Source organism: Oratosquilla oratoria, chromosome 1, assembly GCF_046742065.1.
Source record: "Oratosquilla oratoria isolate Oo_2021 chromosome 1, ASM4674206v1, whole genome shotgun sequence".
Lineage (NCBI taxonomy): Eukaryota > Metazoa > Arthropoda > Malacostraca > Stomatopoda > Squillidae > Oratosquilla > Oratosquilla oratoria.
In genome coordinates this window covers 34846541-34869413 of record NC_134777.1, presented here as the reverse complement: position 1 = coordinate 34869413, position 22873 = coordinate 34846541, and the positions used below count along the sequence as shown (strand labels likewise).

The following is a 22873-nucleotide window of genomic DNA, read 5'->3' as shown; positions in this document are numbered from 1 at the left end:
GAAAGAGAGAACGATTGATATAAGCGGCGACTATATTTTATGATGCGAATATTATTTCGTTACGTCGTACGGCTGGCATTGGCTGCTGCCCGCGAGATTTAAGTCCCATATTGAAGTGGTTAACCCATTGTGTTAAGGTGTATTCGATGGTCATATCCAGTAGAATGTTGCTCCAAAGTTATTCTCCCCCTTTTACTATCATTTCTTTCCAGATTATATCCTTTGCATTAAAATCACCCATGATTACTATGTTACCACCCTCTTGTAACTTGTTTAGCATGTTCATTGTGTCTTCCAGTAATTTAGAATGATTGCGATCCAACCAAGCCTGTGTTTTTGGTGGTACATACTCTGCCACAAATTTTCTGCTTTTCATCTTTTTGTTTACAATTTTGATCGTAATTAATTCTACATTGCCTTTGCCTTCATTAATCTTTGTCACATTTAGATCCTTTTTGGTCAGTATCCTGACACCTCCTCCTTGCTTGTTTGTTCTATTTTTTGCCCAGTGGTTGTATAGACCTTGTCCCACTATACTTGTTGATAGAGGTCCTTTCAGTTTTGTCTCCACAATTCCCATAATGTCAGGTTTCTCTATTTCTAGATAGTCATTTAGTTAATTCCAGATATGCCATCGATATTTGGGTATGCCTATTTTAGTTTCATATTTTCTTCTCTTTCTTGGTGTAAGTTTCCATTTTTTTGGTGTACCATTTTTTCAGTCTAAAGTCCAGCACTCAAAAAAAAAAAAAAAATCCCGTCTGTTCTTTTCTCATTTCTGTCATTGGGTTCTAATCTGAGAGCTTTGTCTTTCTCTTTTTCCTCATCACTCATTTCCTTTTTTATCTATATATGTTTGAATTTCTCGCTGTTTGCCAATTCAACCACTTTCGATAATACCTCCTTGGCTATCATTTGAGTTCTTAGTTTTATTTTCAGGGGTCTGTGTTGTTTTTCTTTTGAATATTTGCCTATCCTGTGGATGTCATCAATTTCTTTATCAAAAGTTTGCCCTTCGTCCTGTATTTCTTTCAAAATTTCCGTAGCTATTTCCTTCTCCACCTTTTCTCTCTGGTATTAATACATATCATGTTTTTCCTGGATACCATGGACCACAGTGCACTTAGCTTTGTCAACTGTATCTCGCACCCAATTTTCCTTTTCTTTAATTGCTTTTATAACTGTTTCTTTTGTATTTTCTTCCATCTGCTTTTGTACTATTTCTCTCAAAGATATTTTTTTGATTTTCCTGTTCTTGTTTCAGTTGATTTTTTATTTCAATGAGGTCTGTTTCTTTAATTGACTTCCACCTTTGCGGTCACTACTTGTAATTGCTCTTTCACCTCCTTTTTCAGTTCTTCATTTTTATTTTTGTCCTCATTTTTCATTCTCTTGTTTTCTCTTTTGAGGATATCAATTTGGCTCTTTAGGTCACTTAATTCTCTAATCGTTTGCTCATTACTCTTATGCAAAGTAATCAGTTCCCTAAGTACAGCTTGGTAGTCCAATTTTAAATCTGATTTCTTCTATCAAGTCGTTTACTTTGTGATTTCTTAATGCATTACTATACCTAACTTCTCTATATATCTAAGCTTTTACCTATTTCTCCTGGGTTTCTTTGAAACCCCGAAAAACTGTTGTTCTCCTACCTTTGGTTTATCCTTGGAGTATCTATCAAACAAGTTCTTTTGGGGATGACGCCTCTTGGACTTTCCACTTTGCTTATATCCAGTCCTCTCTTTGTTGGATCGTTTAATATTCTTTCTTCTTTTTCTTTCTCCATTGTGCCAAACTATACTTTTTTCAAGAACTGGATTTTCTTTATCAGTCACACATCCTGCACAATAACAACTAGTTTCCTTTGTGTGTGTGTGTGTGTGTGTATATAATTACCTATTTACCTAGTTGTATCTTATGGGAAGGGGAGCTATGCTCATGGTGTCCTGTCTCTGTATCTCGCAGTGTCTAAATTGCTCATAAATTCGTATATGGTTTTTGCACATTTAGTTTGCAAATTTAGTTTGTTCCATACATCCACTACTGTGTGGGGAAAGCTATTCTTTTTCTGGTCTCTTCTGTAACTTTTTTTTTTTTTTCTTTTATAGTTTCCATCCATGCCTCTTTGTATTTCTCTTATCCCAATTTAGTGTGTGTGTGTGTGTGTGTGAGTGTGATGTCACAGTATTATTTATAGATTGGACTATATATGAGTTCAACTCTCATTTGGGAGGGTAATAGCTGGTGATTGCGAGTCCAACACATAATCCAAGACCTTGGAGAATTACAAAATGATTAAAGAATGTTATGAGGCCTTTTTTTTTTTTAAGCTTTGGCTAATGTATTTATATTTTGCAGGGATGCCAAGAAAGTCAATTATTATGAGGTCCTTGGGGTTGAGAAGGATTGCTGCCAAACGGAAATCAAAAAAGCTTTTTTTGAATTATCCAAAGAGGTATGAAAACAAGATTTCTTTTTATGGTTTGTTATGCAAATTTCAGGCGGTAATTGAAGTGTAAAGTTTATTGTGCTATGTGAGAATTATATATATATACATACATACATATACCAAGGCTTTTTTCCCCCTTACAATGGAGGTAGCCAAAAAGGAAAAGGCATAAAACCATTTCCACCCATTCCATCCCTGAATACACTCCACACCCCATATATATATATATATATATATATATATATATATATATATATATATATATGAGAAATGAGGAGGTGAGGAGGAGAACGGGTGGAAAAGGAGCTGGGAGATAGGGTTGATGAAAGAATATTAGGATGGTTTGGACACATGGAAAAAATGAGTGAAGAAAGACTAGTAAAAGAGGTATGGAAGGCAGATGTGGTGGGAGTGAACATGAAGGGACGTCCTTGGATGAGGTGGATGGATGGGGTGAAGGGGGCTTTGGGGAAGAGGGGAATGTCTGTTGAGGAAGGACGGGAGAGGACGGAAGACAGAGGTGAGTGGAGAATGGTTGTATGTGGATGATGTTGTTGTTGTTGTCGTTCCCTAGACTGTCTGTCCGAGCAGTCCCATCTCCCCAAGGAAGGCCACAGCCGAAACTGGGTTTTCCCACAAATCCTTTATAGAGTGTATGTTGTGTTGTTTGCGTGCATGATTGTGTATAATGCAGTCTTCCATTATGTGTTGTATGGTATGGGGTGAAGTGTTACATCCTGGGCAGCTGTTCACAACACGGTCGTCCAGCCTCTTCTGGTAGCTTAGAAGTGCTGGGTGGTGACCGCATCGCAGTCTGGCCAAGTGGACTCTGTCCTTTCGTGGGAGAGAGGATTCAGAAGGGTGGATATCAGGGGGTCTGGCATGCAGCAGTGTGTTGTCTTTCAGTGTGTTAATGGAGCGGTGAGTGATATGATTATATTATGAATATGTTTCCGGAGGCTGGTATTTGGTGGTTGTGGAGGAAGAGAAGAGAGTATCTGTGCGTAATAAAGGTCTTTGGGTGTAGTTTTAATGTTTCTTGGTGTGTGTGGGTGTTCTGCTATGTAGTGTAGCGGGTGTGATGTGTTTGTGGTGGCTGCAGCAAGTGTTTGTGTGCCTCTCATGTCGAGGTGGTCCTTGACTTTGAGGACTTTTGTTTCATGGTGTAAATGGTCTGTAGGTGATGTATTTGTGCAGCCTGTAATTGTTTTTAGGGCTTTGTTTTGTATGATTTGAAGGGTGTTGTGGTGTGTCTCACTGAGATTAGGAGTCCATGCAGGACTCGCATAATTCATCACTGAGCGTATGCATTGTTTGTATATTGTTATATTAGTTTCTTTGTTTTGTCCAAATGTTGTTCCTGTGATTGACTTAAGTGCGTTAAGTCTAGGTGTGCATTTGTTTTTTATGTTTGTGAGGTGTTGTTTGAAAGACATGGATGTATCGTATGTTACACCAAGAATTTTCGGTGTGTTTGTGTGTGGTATTAGAGTGTTGTTGATGTAGAGATGAGGTATGTATTTGTGTTCTTTTGTCCAGTTGGTGAGAAGTGTTGCTGTAGATTTGGTTGGATGATGATGTGATTGCATGAGGTGGAATGGGCAGGGGGGTGGGGGGTGAGGTAGTATGTGTGAGCAAAATTTGACGCAGCCCGAAGGGATTTCTCCCCGTCCTCTCCTTTTATGCAATGGGGGGACGGAGAGGGGGGGGGTCGCCGATTTAATGAAGCGGCCTTGCTGTGGATGTGCTGTGTCTTGCGACACTGCTTGTGACCCAGGGCAGTGGACAAGGTGCAGGGATGACCCGTCATCCAGGAGGTGCTCAGATAAGAGGGAGGGTGGAGGGGTGTGGAGTGTATTCAGGGATAGAATGGGTGGAAATGATTTTATACCTTTCCCTTTTTGGCTACCTCCCTTGTAAGGGGGAAAAAGCCTTGGTACATGTATGTATGTATGTATGTATGTATGTATGTACCATTAAACACATACATACATACATATACCAAAGGTTTTTTTCCCCCTTACACAGGGGGGTAGCCAAAAAGAAAAAGGCATAGAAACCACTCCCACCCATTCCATCCCCTACATATTTCTCTCCCCTCCACCCTCTTCCCTCGCTCTCATCTTGGCACCTCCTGGATGACTGGTCATCCCTGTATCCTGTCCACTGCCCTGGGTCAGAAGCAGTGTCGCAAGACACAGCACATCCACAGCAAAGCTGCTTCATTAATTCGGTGACCCCTCCTCTCCGTCCCCTCATGCAGAAAAGAAGACGGGGAGAAATCCCTTCGGGCTGCGTAAGCACAAAATACATACATACCAAGGCTTTTTCCCCCTTACAAGGGAGGTAGCGAAAAAGAAAAAGGCATGAAATCATTCCCACCCATTCCATCCCTAAATACACTTCACTCCCCTCCACCCTCCCTCCCTTCGTAGCACCTCCTGGATGACGGGTCATCCCTGCAACTTGTCCACTGCCCTGGGTCAGAGGTAGTGTCGCAAAGATTTTAAAACTCATAATTTAATCAAATCAATAATGGTGGTAGTAGGCAGTGGTAAAGCAAGTTTCTCCAATTCTTCTTCAGGATACACCAACAAATTTCCTGAAAATAAGGAAGGTTGTGTATATAAAATTCCATGTAAAGATTGCAGCAAATGCTATATTGGTCAAGACTGGAAAGGAATTACATGTTAGATTAAAACATTAGTATAGTGTCAGAAGTGGACAAATGTCCAATGCAATATTTGTTCACTTTAGGGATTTCAGCCATTGCATTAATTGGGAGAAAGCTAAAGTAATTGTTAAGAGTAATTCATATTTGAATAGAAATATCATAGAATCCAGTCTGATCAAGGATACATTTGTTAACAATTTAAATTTAAGTCATGGGTTGTACAAATTGGATATCTTTATTATTAACCCCTTCCATACGGTGCCGCACACGTAGGCGTCATGGACTTAGATCTCGGTGGCAGCAGCCAATGCCAGCCGTACGATGTGTCGTAATAATACTCGCATCATAAAATATAGTCACCGCTTATATCGATCGTTCTCTCTTCACCCGTGAATTTTGATAACCATAGAAAATGCGATTACAAAAGAATTAGAAAGAATGTCATTATGGAGGGGCGACTACAATAAATATAATCAAGACGCCGATATGGCAGCCTCGCGAATACACTCGCTCCCCATGACGCCTACGTGTGCGGCACCGTATGGAAGGGGTTAAGAAAATTGTAGCCCAAACTCTTATGAATTGTCCATAGGTCACAGGGAGAGATCTACCTTTTGGGTATATATTCTTGTTTCTCTTCTATCCTTGTACCTCTAAAATGTCTGAATAGGCGAAAACGCTCGGTCACATTTCTGTTATTTTTCTTGTTTTTTTTTTTGCATATATATATATATATATATATATATATATATATATATATATATATATATATATATATATATATATATATATATATATATGCAAAGAAACCACAAAACACACATGATAATCTATTTTTGCAGAAACCACAGGGAAATTGAAAAAAAACAGATACTGAACTTTTTCGTCTATTAAGAAATTTTCAAATTGAAAATGTCTTTATAGACAAAAACATTCGGTATCTGTTTTTTCAATTTCTCAGTGGTTTCAGGGAAAAAAAAAAAAAAAAAAAAATTATATATATATATATATATATATATATATAATTTATATATATATATATATATATATATATATATATATATATATATACACATACACTCACACACATTCATACATACATACATATATATATATATTTTCCTCCCTTTTTCTTTTCCCCCTTATATTCGTTAATATGGATAAATTTTCAGTTTCATCCAGACAAAAACTTGGGTGACCCTGAACAACATAGACGGTTTATTGCTTTGAATGAAGCATATTCAGTCCTAAGTAAACCACAAACAAGGAGGCTGTATGATGTAGAACTACACAGGTGGAACAGTAGCGTCCTTCACCACAGCACTGGAGGAGTAATGACGAATGCTCCAAGAGAAAGGGTGTAAGTATGAAATGTTTTTGTAGCCCAATGATAGTGAAATGCAAGGGAAGGTTTATTTCAGATATTTGAATTAGTCATAACTTAAGATATGCATTATGGTTATAGTGGGCCACTATTATTATTACTTCTTTATTTTAAAAATAAAGGTGGGTAACTTGTTATACCTAATTGCAGTTGTTACCAGCAGTAGCTCATGACATAAACAGAGAGGGGACTGCAAACATGACAAACTGTCAACATCTTCAACATTTCCTATGCTGTGTTCTCTTGGGGAATGTTGTGAATGCTGACACTATTGTTACTGTTGCAGATGTTTAGTCTCCCCCATTTTGGCACCATGAGCTACCACTATGGATGCAACTAAAAAAAAAAAAAAGATATATATACATATATATATATATAAATATATATATATATGTATATATGTATATATGTATGTATATATATAAATATATATATGTATATACATATGTATATATATATATATTTATATACATATATTTATATATATACATATATATATGTGTGTATATGTATATATATACAGTATATATATATATATATAAATATATATAATTTTTATAAAAAAAAAAACTACATTCTACCTCTACCTCCACTCCTCCCTTTCCTGCCACATTCGCACCCAAGTATCTAAAACTATCCACTGACTCCAGTTGCTCTCCCTTAATGCTCACTTCCAGTCTGCTGCCACTTTCACCCCTTGTACATCTCATCACCTTACTTTTACGCTCATTTATCATCAGCTTTCTTCTTTCACACACTCTCCCAAACTCTGTCACCAACTTCCTCAATCCCTCCTCTGAGCCTGCTACAAACAAGAAAAAGAAAAGAAAAAATGAACAATTATTTTAAAGATACAAGTGATTAGAAGAAAGAAAACTGGGAAAAACAAACATATTAGAGGGGCAAACAAGTACCATAATACAGAAAATGTGGAAAATTATATTAACCATCTAACATTCTAAATTCTCATGAAGCAGTTGGAGCATTCATAAGAAAAATGCAGTCATCAAAACAGAATTGCAGTATCATCAACATACACTTCTCCAAAACAGGTTTCAAACCCAGTACGCAAGAATATAGGAAAATGATGAGAGCTATGTAAAATCAAACTAATGAAATGTTACCTCTTCTTTCTTCAACAGACACAGAAAGAGCATTAAAAGAAATGGTAAAACTTTCATGCTGAAGGCCCAGATAAGATCTCAAGCATATTTCTAAAACATTTTGGTCCAAATGCAGTATTTAAACGAGACTGGAGAGATGATAATGGAAGAGGAGGCAGTAAGGGGAAGATGGACAGAATATTTTAGGGAGTTGCTAAATGTGAAGGAGGATAGGGAAGGAAAGATAGCTGCAGTGGGAAATGCGAAGAAAATGAGAGCGATGAGTGAGGAGAATGGAGGAGAAATAAGGAAGGATGAGGTGAAGGCAGTTGTTAAGATGATGAAAGCAGGTAAGGCACCTGGTCTGGATGGATGCCATGCAGAATGTCTGAAAAAGGGAGGTCAAGTGATGGTGGACTGGTTGGTGAGGTTATTTAATGTTTGCTGGAGAGAGGGTAGAGTACCGGAGGACTGGAGGAGTGTCTGTATAGTTCCTCTTTACAAGGGAAAAGGGGACAAGTGTGAATGTAGTAGTTTCAGAGGGATTAGCTTGTTAAGTGTAGTTGGGAAGGCTTATGGGAGGATCTTGATTGAGAGGATTAGGAGAGGAACAGAAGGAGTAATTGGTGAGGAACAGTGTGGATTTAGGACAGGTAGAGGTTGTGTAGATCAGATCTTTGTGGTAAGACAGATATATGAGAAAGCTATAGGAAAGGGGAAGGATGTTTTTTGGGCTTTTATGGATCTGGAAAAGGCTTATGATAGGGTAGACAGAAAGGCACTGTGGGAGGTTATGCAGATTTATGGGATAGGAGGAAAGCTTTTGGGAGCTGTCAAGAGTTTTTATGAGAGTAGTAGAGCTTGTGTCAGGATTAGAAATGGAGAGAGTGAGTGGTTTGAGGTAAAGGTGGGACTTCGTCAAGGATGCGTTATGTCGCCCTGGCTGTTCAACTTATACATGGATGGGGTGGTGCGAGAGGTGAATGCAAGGGTAGTGGGTCAGGGATTGGAGATGGTTAACCCCTTCCATACGGTGCCGCACACGTAGGCGTCATGGACTTAGATCTCGGTGGCAGCAGCCAATGCCAGCCGTACGACGTGTCGTAATAATACTCGCATCATAAAATATAGTCACCGCTTATATCGATCGTTCTCTCTTCACCCGTGAATTTTGATAACCATAGAAAATGCGATTACAAAAGAATTAGAAAGAATGTCATTATGGAGGGGCGACTACAATAAATATAATCAAGACGCCGATATGGCAGCCTCGCGAATACACTCGCTCCCCATGACGCCTACGTGTGCGGCACCGTATGGAAGGGGTTAAAGAAAATGGAGAAAAGTGGGAGGTGAGCCAGCTGTTGTTTGCGGACGACACTGCGCTTGTGGCAGGATCGGAGGAGGGATTGAGGAAGCTGGTGGCAGAGTTTGGGAGAGTATGTGATAGAAGAAAGCTAAAGATATATGTGGGTAAAAGTAAGGTGATGAGATGTACAAGGGGTGAAAGTGGCAGTAGACTGGAAGTGAACATTAAGGGAGAGCGACTGGAGGAAGTGGATAGTTTTAGATACTTGGGTGCAAGTGTAGCAGGAAAAGGTGGAGGTAGAATGTAGATTGAGAGAAGCGAGTAAATGCCTTGGTGGATTAAAGAGTGTAATGAGGAATAGACATTTAGGAATGGATGCGAAGAGGAGACTGTATGAAGGAGTGATTGTGCCAACAGCACTGTATGGGGCAGAAACGTGGAACATAAGAGAAGAAGAGAGAAGGAGTTTGAATGTGTTTGAGATGAGGTGTCTGAGAAGTATGGTGGGGGTTACTAGGCTAGATAGAGTGAGAAATGAGGAGGTGAGGAGGAGAACAGGGGTGAAAAAGGAGCTGGGAGATAGGGTTGATGAAAGAATATTAGGATGGTTTGGACACATGGAAAGAATGAGTGAAGAAAGACTAGTAAAAGAGGTATGGAAGGCAGATGTGGAGGGAGTGAACATGAGGGGACGTCCAAGGATGAGGTGGATGGAGGGGGTGAAGGGGGCTTTGGGGAAGAGGGGAATGTCTGTTGAGGAAGGAAGGGAGAGGACGGAAGACAGAGGTGAGTGGAGAATGGTTGTATATGGATGATGTTGTGATTGCATGAGGAGGAATGGGCGGGGTGGGTGGGGGGTGAGGTAGTATGTGTGAGCAAATTTTGACGCAGCCCGAAGGGATTTCTCCCCGTCCTCTCCTTATATGCAAGGGGGGACAGAGAGGGGGGGTCGCCGATTTAATGAAGTGGCCTTGCTGTGGATGTGCTGTGTCTTGCGACACTGCTTGTGACCTAGGGCGGTGGGCAAGGTGCAGGGATGACCCGTCATCCAGGAGGTGCTCAGATGAGAGGGAGGGTGGAATGGGTGTGGAGTGTATTTAGGGATGAAATGGGTGGGAGTGTTTTTATGCCTTTCCCTTTTTGGCTACCTCCCTGGTAAGGGGGGAAAAAGCCTTGGTATATGTATGTATGTACATAATACCCATATTAAGACCAGCTTGAAGACTAGAGAAGTGCTTGTATAATTCCAGGAGAGAAATGTGAATGTAGTGATTTGAGAAGGATTAGTAGTTTGGCAAATGTAGTTGGAATGGCACATGGGAGGGTGTTAATTGGGAGTACTACATATAGAAGTACATAAAACAGAATAAGTGGAAGGGTGGTGAGTTAAACACCAAAAAACGTTGGAGTTTTATTACTGACATTACGTCCTAGAAGGACTTCGGAAGAAGTCCTTCTAGGACAGAACATCAGTAATAAAGCTTCAACGGTTTTTGGCATTTACCTCACCACCCTTCCAACTCAGTACTACATATACACACATACATATACAAATGTCTTTTTCCCTCTTACAAGGTAGGTAGCCAAAAATCAAAGGCATAAAATCCACTCCCACCCATTCCATCCCCACATACTCTACTTCCATTCACTCCCCCCCCTCCCTCTTATTTTGGCTCCTTGATGACAGGTCATCCCTACATCTCCTCCAATGCCCTGGCTCAGAAGCAATGTAGCAAGACACAGGATATGAAAAAAGGGGAGTACAATAATTGGTGGAAAATGGTGTGGTTATAGGAAAGGTAGAGGGTGTGTGGATCAAATTTTTGTGGTAAGGCAGATAAGTAGTTTCTGGCAAAAGATAAGGTCGTTTTTTGGGCTCTGTGGATCAAGATATTGGTTGGATATATTTTTAGAAAGATTTTGATTCCTTGGAAATGATAGATGTGGAAATGCTTATTTTTAATTCTGAAGACGTGGCGAGGGCCAAAGGCGGTGAGTTTATGAATTGGAAAGAATGAACTAACAAAGAAGGCTTTTGACAAAGTCAACAGGAAGTTATTGTGGGAGATGTTGCATATAGATGCAAAAGGGAGAAAGCTGATGAGGGCAGTCAAAAGCTTGTTCATGAGTTTTAGAGTTGGGAATAGTGAGAGTGAGTGGTTTGGGGTGATTGTGGAGCTGCTAGGGTTGCATCATGTCACCATGGTTATTCAATGTGTACATGAATGGGGTAGTATGGGAAGTAGATATGATGGTGATGGACAGGGGATTGGAGATGGTTTGCGAGAGTGAAGGGAAGTGGGAGGTGAGCTAGTTGTTGTTTGCTGATAACACTTATAGTTGTTTGTATTTAGGATGATGTAGCAAGGAATAGGGTTGGAGGGTGAGGTTAATGGGTCAATTTGTTGGAATGAAAAGTATTATGAGAAACAAGTATCTGGGGATGGACACAAAGGTATCTGGATATTGACGCAAAGAGAAGACTATATGGTGATTGTGTCTACAACATTGTATGAGCCAAAGACTAGGAGCAGAAAGGAAAAACTTAAAATATACAGACGCTCCTCTACTTACGTTCATTCGTTTTATGTTTTTTCGATTTTACGTTTGAACTGACTGTAAAAAAAAAATTGTAAAAAAAATTTTTTTTGAGTGAATTTTTTTAGTTTAGCGCGCTCTCCGTAGTTCAAACGATACTTGCGCATGACGCTGCGTCCATTGTTTACATTGCACAAACGACAAGCTGAACATGCCTTGCCTCATCCTCATCCTCCGCCTTCCCCTCCTCCTCCACCATCTCAATTTATGTTGCTTGAATTTAATTTATTTGAAATTAATGTTATTATTTTACAATGTTGTGTATAATTAATGATTTAGGGGTGTTTTATAAGATACGGTAATAGAATTTACGGATGTATAGTACAGTAACAACTTACGTTCATTTTCAACTTACGTTCGGCCGTTCGGAACGTAACTAAAACGTAAGTTTAGGAGCGTCTGTATTTGAGATTAAGTATTTGAGAAATATGGAGTGAAAAATTAAGAAATTAGGAGGAGAGCTGGTGTGGAAAAAGATCTGGCAGGTAGGGTTGTTGAAAGAAAACTGGTATGGATTAGGCACATGGAAAGTGAGTGAAAAAAGACAAACAATAAGAATGTTGAAGGCTAATGTAGATGGAATGAACTTGAAGATAAGTCTGAAAATGAAATGGATTGATGAATGGGTTGAAGGGAGGTTTGGATAAAAGGGGAATGTGTTAAACAGATAAAAGGAGAAAGCAAGAGATAGGTTTGAGTGGAAAATGGTTTTGAATGGACAAAGGAGGTTGTTAGGGGTGTGCTGTGTCTTGCTGCATTACTTCTGACCAGGGCAGTGGTCGGGGATAAGGATAGCCCCTCATCCACAAGGAGCTAAGATAAAAGGAAAACAAACAGGTGTTGGATGGATGGAGGGTGGTTGGTGCATGGTTTGGCCGGCTATCTATCTGCCAAGGTCTTTTCCCCCCTTACAAGGGAGGTAGCTCCCATCCATTCCACTCCCATTCATTCCACTCCCATCCACCACCCTTTCATCCCTCTCATCTTCTCATGGAGCTCTGTCATGAACCAAGAGCTCATGTTCTTGGCTGGCTACCTGGCTTTTTGTTTTTGTTTTATTTTTTTATTTTTTATTTTTTATTTTTATAGAGATGGAAAATCAAACAAACCACCAGAAATACCTGCTTCTTACAGAACAATCTTGCTACTCTCCACTATATCCAAATAAATGGAATAATTAGCATCAGAAAGAAATGCAAGCAAACTACCCACCAACATGGATTCAGAGATCACTCCACCAGCATGCCATTTACAAATATCACTCATGAATGCTGTAAGGATTGATCAAGAATGGTTGTGGTAACTATAGACATGAACAAGGCATATGATAAAATTCCCAAACATGATGATGTGGTTTAACATCACAAACTCCCCCCTTCCCCTACTGGTAGGCTAGGACGGTATCCCATACAGAGGACTTTGTAGCGTGGAATATAATGAACCATGCCTTTGGTTCAACTTTGCCAGTGCAGGGTTTGAACTGCCATCCCCTCGACCTTAGTCGCAATTAATGATGCCTTAACCCACTCAGTCAGTGAGCTTCCTCCCAGACATATACTGTCAAAAAAAATCATGGAGATAAATATTCACAATATTGGCAAGAAAAGGCAAGCCAATTTCCTATCTGGTAAGCAGTGCAGTGACCCACAGTAACCATATTTCTGGGACAAAAAGACTGCATTATTTTCACTTATGCTATTTAACTTCTTTACAAGCACACTCCTAACACCAGATCAAAATGTATCACCAAAGCACTCACCTATACTGACAATCTGATAGTAATCTGGGATATCAGTGACAAAATAGCTGTTAAATATACCCAAACATGCTTAGACAAAGTTGAACAACAATGGCTAAGATATAATTGAATAAAAAACAAAAAAATCTTATAGTGAAATTAAGCATCCAAACCTTTACATTGGAAAAGAACCCTAAACTACAAGGCCTCACTTTTGACATTCGTATGACTTTGAACTTGCATGTCACAGATCTGACAATGAAAATAAAGAAAATAAAATAAATGCACATTAATCACTTGCAAGCACAGACTTTGGATGTCAGAAGGAAACGCTTACATTCTATAAACAGCTTATTAGAATCACACTTGATTACACTTTTGCAGTTTGATTCTCAACCATCACCTAAACATACACTTTACAAAGTGAAGAAAATAACATGCATTAAAAACACCTCAATTGAACACCTGCACTCGGAAACCAAAATTCACCCTATCTTATAAAATATTACATGAAAATGATAGGCACACAGTTTTTGTTAAGGCCTTCAACCCTACTCACCCATTTTGTTATATCACACAACCACAACCAGCAGGAAAAAATTCTTTTCACACTTTTTTTTTTGTAATCTTACTTCACTTTTTCTTTCCATGTTCCCAAACCATCTCAGTACCATTTGATTACAGCCAAACCTTTACATTGAAAAAGAACCCTTGCTCTGTCTTACCATTACATTCCTCACTCCATCCTCGTAACACCTGCTATACTCCTTATGTACTTTACCTCTAATGTGTTTAAATTTTTCCTTTCTGCCTCCTTCAAATTTCAGGTCTCTACAGTGCTGTGGGTACAATCACTCCCTCATACAACTTTCTCTTTGTGTTCATCCCCAGATATCTAGTTCTCATAACACAAGTTAGTAAAGTACAAATATTATTTTCAGAGTTTTCCATGATGAATCAATATGGGAGATGCGGGACAAGTCGAAAGATGGTATGTACGCTGATAGGCCCTACTACGGAGTACCAGGCGTTAAGAAGCTACCCAATTCCTACATTGCTGGTGGTGCCATTCTATTTATGGTGTTTGGGATAATCGTTCATTACTTTGTTATTAAGTATGTAGGATGAGAAACCTTCCGTTTTATTTATCTATTTAATTATTTATATACTGTATGTACATGAGGAGATGTAGAGGGGTTCACCAATTAAATGAAGCGGCCTTGCTGTGGATGTGCTGTTTCTTGCTGCATTGCTTCTGACCCATCATCCAGGAGGAGCTAAGATAAGATGGAGGGAAGGGGTAAATGGGAGTGGAGTATGTGGGAATGGAATGGGAGGGAGTGGATTTTATGCCTTTGTTGTTTGGCTACTTCCCTTGTAAGGGGGAAAAAAGCCATTGGTATATGTATGTATGTACATACATACACCAACAGCTTTTTCCCCCTTACAAGGGAGGTAGCCAAAGTCAAAGGCATAAATCCATGCCCACCCATTACATCCCCACATACTCCACTTCCATTCACCACCCCTCCTTCCCTTTTTTCTTGGCTCTGTGTGGATGACAGGTCATCCTTGCATCTCGCCCAATTCCTTGGGTCAGAAGCAATGCAGCAAGACACACCTCATCCATAGCAAAGCTGCTTCATTTAATCAGTGACACCCCCCCCCCCCTTGTCCCCTCATGCAGAAAAAGAGAAGATGTGGAGGAATCCCTTCAGGCTCTATCAAAATGTCATTCACACATACTCCCTCACCACCCTCATCCCCTATCCACTCCCTTCTATGCATCACAGCATCATCCAGACACTCCCCTCCTTACCAATGCTGGTTTTACCCTATCCATCCATCTCATCTTTGGTTGCGCCCTCATGTTCACTCCCTTTACCTCTGCCTTCCACACCTCTTTTACTAATCTTTCTTCACTCTTTCTTTCCACGTGTCCAAACCATTCCAGTACTCTTTCATCAACCCTATCTCCCAACACCCTTTCATCCCTGCTCTCTTCCTCACCTCCCTGCCCCTCACTGCATGCAGCCCAGCAACCCCTACCACACTTCTCGGCATCTCATCTCGGACATATATAAACACCCCTCCCCCTCTCCCATGTTTTATGATTCTGCTCCATACAGTGCCGCTGGCACAATCACCCCTTCATACAATCTCCTCCCAGCATCCATTCCCAAATATATACCTCTCATTACACTTTTAATCCCCCAAGGCATTCACTTTGCTCTCTCAATCTACACTCCACCCACACCTCCACTCCCCCCTTCCCACCATATTTGCACCCAAACATCCAGAGCTTCCACCTCCTCCAGTCTTTCTCCCTAAATACTCCCAATTGTGCAGTATGTAACTGGATAGAAATCTTTTTAGCATTGATACATTGTAGTTATGTTTAACTAGGGAGTTATGTAATGTCCCATCTCCTGGCCATACATAATTTAAAAAAAAAATTCTACAACACGTGTTAATTTGGGACAGCATTTGGAGGAAGAACAACTGCTGTTCCATTATCTAGTGGTGCTCTCTGCATTCAGCTCCCACCAGAGAATTGATGCAGAGTGTGGTGCAGCAACTAAAACTGGCAGTATATTCAGCTACCATCAAAGCTTTTCTCCAGGTGTCTAACAGTAACTCCAATCTTTATATTATCAAGCCAAAAAACTCTGATCTGATGATGGTACATAATAGTGTGGGTTGGAGTTGGTGATCTTTGCCCTGAGTCACAACCCACACAGCAGGTGATGCAGGCCTAGTGGTTGTCTGGTACTGTGGCAGAGGGAGCAGTAGAGTTTGGCAGCAGCTTGCATGACTAAGCAGCCTTAGTATCCTCACGTCTCACTCCACATAGATAGGGGATAGAAAGAAAAATGTGCCCCAAGCATAGCCTCTGTCAGCATAATCTGGTTGGGGTGCTATACCAACAAGGTTATGCAGACTGGGGCATTAACAGAAGTAATGAAAACAGAGCAAAAATTAAAGGAACATCAACTTACAGAAAACTATGGCCTTTCTACTGTATTCCTACTCTGCTCTGTGACTCCCCCCTCCCCGCCCTTCAGTACACAAACAGGCCTTCCCCCAAGCACAAGAATAATCTACAATGACAGGAGAATGTCAGTTGCCCACCCTCCTCAGAGAGGGAAATCATTGCTGCCATCCAAAAAATTGTGATGGTGGTTTTCTTGTGGGTAGCTAAAGGAAGTGGGAGTAAGGATTGATTTCTTCTGAGATATGAGTGGAAGGATGGATTTTTAATCATCTGTCACATATGGTTGACCTGTGAGAGTAAGACCAATATCACTGAACCAACTAGATTTATAAATTTGCATGTGCTTTGGGGAAGAGGGGAATGTCTGTTGAGGAAGGACGGGAGAGGACAGAAGACAGGGGTGAATGGAGAATGGTTGTATATGGATGAGTTTGTGATGCATGAGGTGGAATGGGCGGGGGGATGGGGGGGTGAGGTAATATGCGTGAGCAAAATTTGACGCAGCCCAAAGGGATTTCTCCCCGTCTTCTCCTTTTATGCATGGGGGGACGGAGAGGGGGGGGGGTCGCCGATGTAATGAAGCGGCCTTGCTGTGGAGATGCTGTCTTGCGACACTGCTTCTGACCCAGGGCAGTGGACAAGGTGCAGGGATGACCCGTCATCCAGGAGGTGCTAAGATAAGAGGGAGGGTGGAGGGGTGTGGAGTGTATTGAGGGATGGAATGGGTGGGAATGATTTTATGCCTTTTCCTTTTTGGCTACCTCCCTTGTAAGGGGGAAAAAAGCCTTGCTATATGTATGTATGTATGCATGTGCACATGGGTATTTACTAGTTTTTATATCTATTTGTATACCAAGGGTTTCTTCACCCTTATAAAGGAGGTAGCCAGCCAAGGCATGCACCCACCCTCATCAAATTTCACTCCCATCCATCATCTATTTGCTTCCCTTTCGTATTAGCTCCTCATGGAATAAAGGGTCATTCCTGTGTCCGGTCCACTGCCCTGGGTCAAAAGCAATGCAACAAGACACAACAAATCCATAGCAGGGCAACCCTCCCTCCTCATTCCTTCATGTCAAAAATAGGAAAGACAAGGAGTAATATTTTTGGGCTGCATCAAATTATTGGCCATGCACAACCTGTTTCCACTCACACTTATCCCCTGCCTTCTCCCATCCTTGCTCAACAGACATTCCTCATTAGCTCAAAAACCTTTTCACCCCATCCATCCATCTCATTTTTAGTCTTCTCCAGAAGTTCATTCCATCCAATTCTGCTTTCCACACTTTCCATGTGTCCAAACCATCCCAATAATCTTTCATCAGCCCAGGTAACCATATCCTTTCCTACTCCCACTCCACTCTCCTGCTCACCTCATTTCTCATTCCATCCATCTTCAAAACTCCCACTATACTCATCAGACACTTCATCTCAAACATAACTTCTTCCATACTGGTTTGCATGTATGATTTTGTTTTGTCAAATACCAGGCTGTTTTATTCATCTCTGTGACACCTCATAATTAATGAAAGGGTTATGAATCTTCAACCCCTTTCAGCTGGATTATTAATACTGTTGACACGAAAAATATTTAGGTATACTACTAAGTTGAAGAGGCTCATTTCAATCTGTTTTCAAGGTGCTGCTGTAAAGCTAGATGAAGTTGTATGATATTGTCCAGAACAGTTTTGTTTCTTATTTGTTGGAAAGGTTGAAGTAAAGCAAATTTTTTTATGGGTGTGCATAATGCTCTCGTTCTTTTTGTTGCATTTTGTGAAATGATCCAACTTTTGTATTGCAGAAAAACATCTGACATGGCAATTGAACAGCTAAATCTACGGGATGAGATTGCCAGTAAAAACTATATGATTGCCAGGGAAAGAGCCAATTCACATACACTTCAAGAACAAATGCAATTACTTCGGGAGAGAGCTGCAGCAAGTTGTCCAACAAAATAAATATTTTTCAGAAAAGAACATTATCTAAATTGTATGTATCTTTATAGTGTTAGGACATTTGGACAATTTTTTGTATTGTCTTAACTGTAACAATGCAGAGACAAGTTTTACACCCAAAATGTATACCGTGTGTAAGAATTTGTTGGTGATAATGATGTATTAATGAGGATGGTGTTTGGGCTGGCTAGCATCAGTTTGTGAAAATGTTGGTTGCCCATATTACAAATAGCTCTTTCCAAACACGGTCATTTTAAGCCAACCATGAGTCATTAAATGGGACATTGCATGAAATTTTAAAGATGTCTGGGATAGGAAGAAAAGGGGCTTTTTTAAGGGTTAGAAGGTTTAGTACATACGTAGGTGATTATAGATCTTATGTACTGTGGTTAGCTTAAAATAACTGCATTTAAGAAGAGTATTTATTTCGTAATTCGAAACCAAGTGATTTTTTTAAATATAAATTATTTATTTTGATGTCACTTAGCTTTGTGTAATTTGCCTAAGAGCTACCTAATTATATTGTAGTGTTGGCTGTTGAGAAATGTATTCAGAGTGTGTATATTGTTGATACAAGAAAAATTGTCTATATTCAGCATTCTCTTAAGATCATAAAAGTTGGATCTTGAATAAAATCAAGATGTGAGGGATGTTTGGTGTATGCTCAACATTCTCTTTGAATTCATTGAGGATACACAAGATCTTGAATGTGAAATAAAGAAATAAAGATCTTGAGTGTGAAATAAAGAAATGAGGGATATATGGTAAAGTAAACATTGTATTCTTTATAGTCAGAGATAATATTCTCAAATGTGGAAGAATTCATATATGTATTTTTTAAGAAGGCTTTTTTTCATAACATTTCGAATGAATATGATTTTTCTATCTTGAAATGAATGCAGCATTTGCAAATATTGACAGGCTTTTGTTATATCAGTTGTTTAATTTCTCTAGAATTGAAACCTGGGAAGCTTTATGTTTATTGACCTGTTTGAACAATGCACCTTCTTGATCAGGATAGATATTTCATCAAGTAATTTTTTGTCTACAATAAATTGTTTCTTTAACTCCAATTTGGTGACATAATTTATAGATTTTTTCCAACCTCGGATATTTGTATTTAGCCAGTTTTTCATTACAAAACCGTGTATATGCAAATACCAAAAGAGGTCTTTTCCCCCATATTAGGGTAGTGACCCAGCTAAAGGATATAACTACCTTTCACCCATCCCTCACCTATTTGTTGACCCTTTGATCTTAGCTGCTTGTGAATAAAGGGTCATCCCTGTGACCTGCTCACTGTTTGGGCTAGAACCAACACAACAAAATGCATCACCTCCGCAGCAGGGTGTGACAACTGAAACTGGTTTCCCCACTGCTTCATTACAGGGCAACCTTCCCCAACATCCACTCCAGAAATTGTAGTGCATATAAGAAACTCCTTCAGTCCATATAAAATTATCATACATTCACAACTACTCTCCAATCGCACCTATTTCTTGCCCTCTACCTTCCATGCTCAACAAACATTTCCCTTGTATCCGTTCACCCCATCCTTCCATCCCATTCTTATCCTTCCCTTCAAATTCTTTGCATTCACCTCTGCCTTCTACACACTTTTTGTTAGTCTTCACTTGTTCTTCCCACATGCCCAAGACATCCCAGTATCTGCCAGTTGTCTTTCCACCCCTATTCTTTGCTTTCCTTCATTTTTTACTCTATCCATCTTTGTAATCCCCCTCCCCCATACTTATTAGACACTTCTCAAGCATGTTTAAGCTTCTTTTTACCTCCCATGAATTCAAAGTATGGTTATCATACTTCATACTGCACTGAGGGTACAATCACTCCTTCATACAGCCTTCTTATTGTGTTCATCCCCTGACACCTATTTCTAATAACTCTCTCTCTCTATATACTCTAATTTACAAAAAAAAAAAAAAAATCCTACAATAATTGCAGATCTTACCATCAAACAGTGGTGGAGTAATTTGAAGCATGCTGGTTTTGCATTCACTTAGTTGTGGGTTTGAATTCCATACTCATTTGTGATACCCAGCAGTGACTGTTACCTGCCCCAACAGTCCAAGTGCATAGGGCATAGGTGAAAATTTTGGCTGTAGCTATGTGATTCCTAGTGTTGGGTTCTCAGCATCTAAAGTTGTACGTATTCCACTATTTTTTTTTTTAGGTTTAATATGACGAGTAATTATTCATTGTATGATAGTTTAAACAATTACTTGTCATAATTGTGTAAAATGTTCAAATGTAAAATGTTCAAATTGTCATAATTGTGTAAAATGTTCAAATGCTAGATAATGAGCTTTTACAAGTTTGAAAACTGAAGCTTGCAAATCCTGAATGATGAGAATATAATGTTTTATACCTACTTACCCTGAAAAACTATAAAGAAGGAACCACAGTCAGAAGTCTGCAACACTTATCAAATATGTTGTATAAGTGTATTTGTAAAAATAAACTGTTTTAATACTGTTTTTTTTTTAGAATTCACATAGTATGTTAGATAACAAATATTTGTATTGGGATGGTTTGGACACGTGGAAAGAATGAGTGAAGAAAGATTAGTAAAAGAGGTATGGAAGGCAGAGGTGGGAGGGTGAACATGAGGGGGTGACCTAGGATGAGATGGATGGATGAGGTAAAAGGGGCATTGGGAAAGTGTGAATGATATTTTGACACAGCCCAAGGGGATTTCTCCCCATCTCTTCTTGCATGAGGAGATGGAGAGTTGGGGGTTGCCAATTAAATGAAGTGGCCTTGCTATGAATGTGCTCTGTCTTGCTACAATGCTTCTAACCTGGGGGAGTCATCTGGGAGGAGCCAAGAAAAAAGGGAGGGAGGGGTGGTGAATGGGAGTGGAGTGAGGATGGAATGGGTGGGAGTGGATTTTTGCCTTTGACTTTGCCTACCTCCTGGTAAAGGGAAAAAAACCTTGGTATGTGTATGAGACTATCAGAAAAAGTGGAAGCAGTATCAGTAGTAGTGTTGCTTGCAATGACAGGTACATACTGTGGTGGTCCTGAGGTATTATGTTCTCTCCATTCACAGAAAAAGCTAACCATTGCCTCTCCACCTAGTAGTTCCCTCACATGGAAGCTTGCTCAGAGACACCATGGGGAATGGTGGCAGTGTGTGTGTGAAGCAACATGCTCCCTGGTATATGCCCCCAATTGATGATGACAACTGACAAGAACTATGCTGGCATGCTTGTGCTCAGGACAATATCCAGCATTAAAACAGTATCCATACAGAATAGGCTAGGCCACAGATTCAAACTGTCCCAGATGCAAGCACCACTCATGAGACTTTATACTACAATGCTCCACTAATAATCCCCAGACAACACAATGTGTCTTTCCTGAGTGACTTCTGTCCACACCTGGAGGCTGCAACCTGCTACCTAAAGACTGCAGGTCTTCTGCAAGAGAGACCATGGGTAAGGGATTTATTGAGCCAAATAATGTGCTTTATATTATTAGTATTTTCTGTTTCTTATTTGTCTTTGCTCTCAGGTCCCTGATGAACGGCCTGAAGGTCATATGTGTATCAAAAGTGAGGCACAGGGTTTTTTGGTGTTTTAAGGTTTTATGAAGTGGAAGAGGTAGACCATTTTGTTAGATTCTTTGATTCAAGATAGTTAGGAGTAAGAAATATCTGATGATTTCTGAGGGAAAGATGTTTTGAATTAACCATAGTACTATTTTGTTGAAAGATTTGTGTGTTTTTAACTGCTATTTTGTTGTTGCAGTGCTGGGCTATTATTATTAGATTGTTAGGGTGTCTGCATAGGTGAAGGCTTTTGATGTTGGTGTGGGAAAGTCACTTGTAAATAAGGTACAAGGTGTGTCTGAGGACTGTCAATTACCTTGCCTATTGTCATCATTACTGTTTTAATCTTCTGTCAGGAGGCAATGGATTTTGTTCAGAGACCACAGCACTACATATTCTAGTCTGGTGCAAATAGGTCCTCAATTAGATTTTTTCCATAATTTCTCAGTCCATGTAGTAAAAAGCCACTATTATGTTTATGAACAGTCTGTAACAAATTATACATGACCAATATTCCAAAGTCCTGTTTTGTTCATGTGTTTCATTTCCCATTGAATAAATGCATGGTCTTTGTACATTTGCATTTTTTTTTTGGCATTGAAGATAATTTTCTAAACTTGTCTCCTGTCATATATTGTCAAGATCATTTTGTTACATTTTGTAGTCTCATGATCTTTACATTATCTGCAAAAGGGTTAAAGTAGCTTTTCTTTCTATCATGTCACTCACATAAATCAAGAACATTACTAATGCCTGCACTATAACCCTTGTGTGACTCTAACCTGACAACCATTACAACTGTTCACATATATTGGTCTTCCTGGAAATCTCTTTACTACTTCTTTTATGTTCAACACAATCTTGCAACATCCATATTAGTTGTTTCTGAGGTAACTTATTAAAGGTTTTCTCCATATGCACACAACCCATCCACCCATGTGTCTCTTCTAACACATCAGCCACACTCGAGTAGAACCTTAACCAATTTGATACACAGTATCTGTCATTTCTGAAACCAAATTGATTGGCAAAATCCTCATATTTCACATACATGTTTTTCTGAGGTGGTTGTTGACACTCTATGTACTGTATTGTTAATTT

At 39.7% G+C, this 22873-nt stretch overlaps 1 protein-coding gene across 5 annotated transcripts in view; it reads left to right on the top strand.

Annotated features, from left to right (window-relative positions):
* The window catches only part of LOC143032823 (dnaJ homolog subfamily C member 4-like), a 31089-nt gene extending 10396 nt beyond the window's left edge, over positions 1 to 20693 (top strand). For 4 of the 5 annotated variants that reach the window (XM_076197913.1, XM_076197924.1, XM_076197934.1 and 1 more), the window contains 4 exons: positions 2356 to 2452; positions 6293 to 6480; positions 14194 to 14367; positions 18049 to 20693. In XM_076197913.1, the coding sequence (XP_076054028.1) occupies positions 2356 to 2452; positions 6293 to 6480; positions 14194 to 14367; positions 18049 to 18205 (616 nt within the window). In that variant the 3' untranslated portion in view covers positions 18206 to 20693. The remainder of the gene's footprint in view (positions 1 to 2355; positions 2453 to 6292; positions 6481 to 14193; positions 14368 to 18048) is intronic. The other variant, XM_076197952.1, reaches the window with a different exon arrangement.
* The last annotated feature ends 2180 nt before the right edge of the window (positions 20694 to 22873 follow it).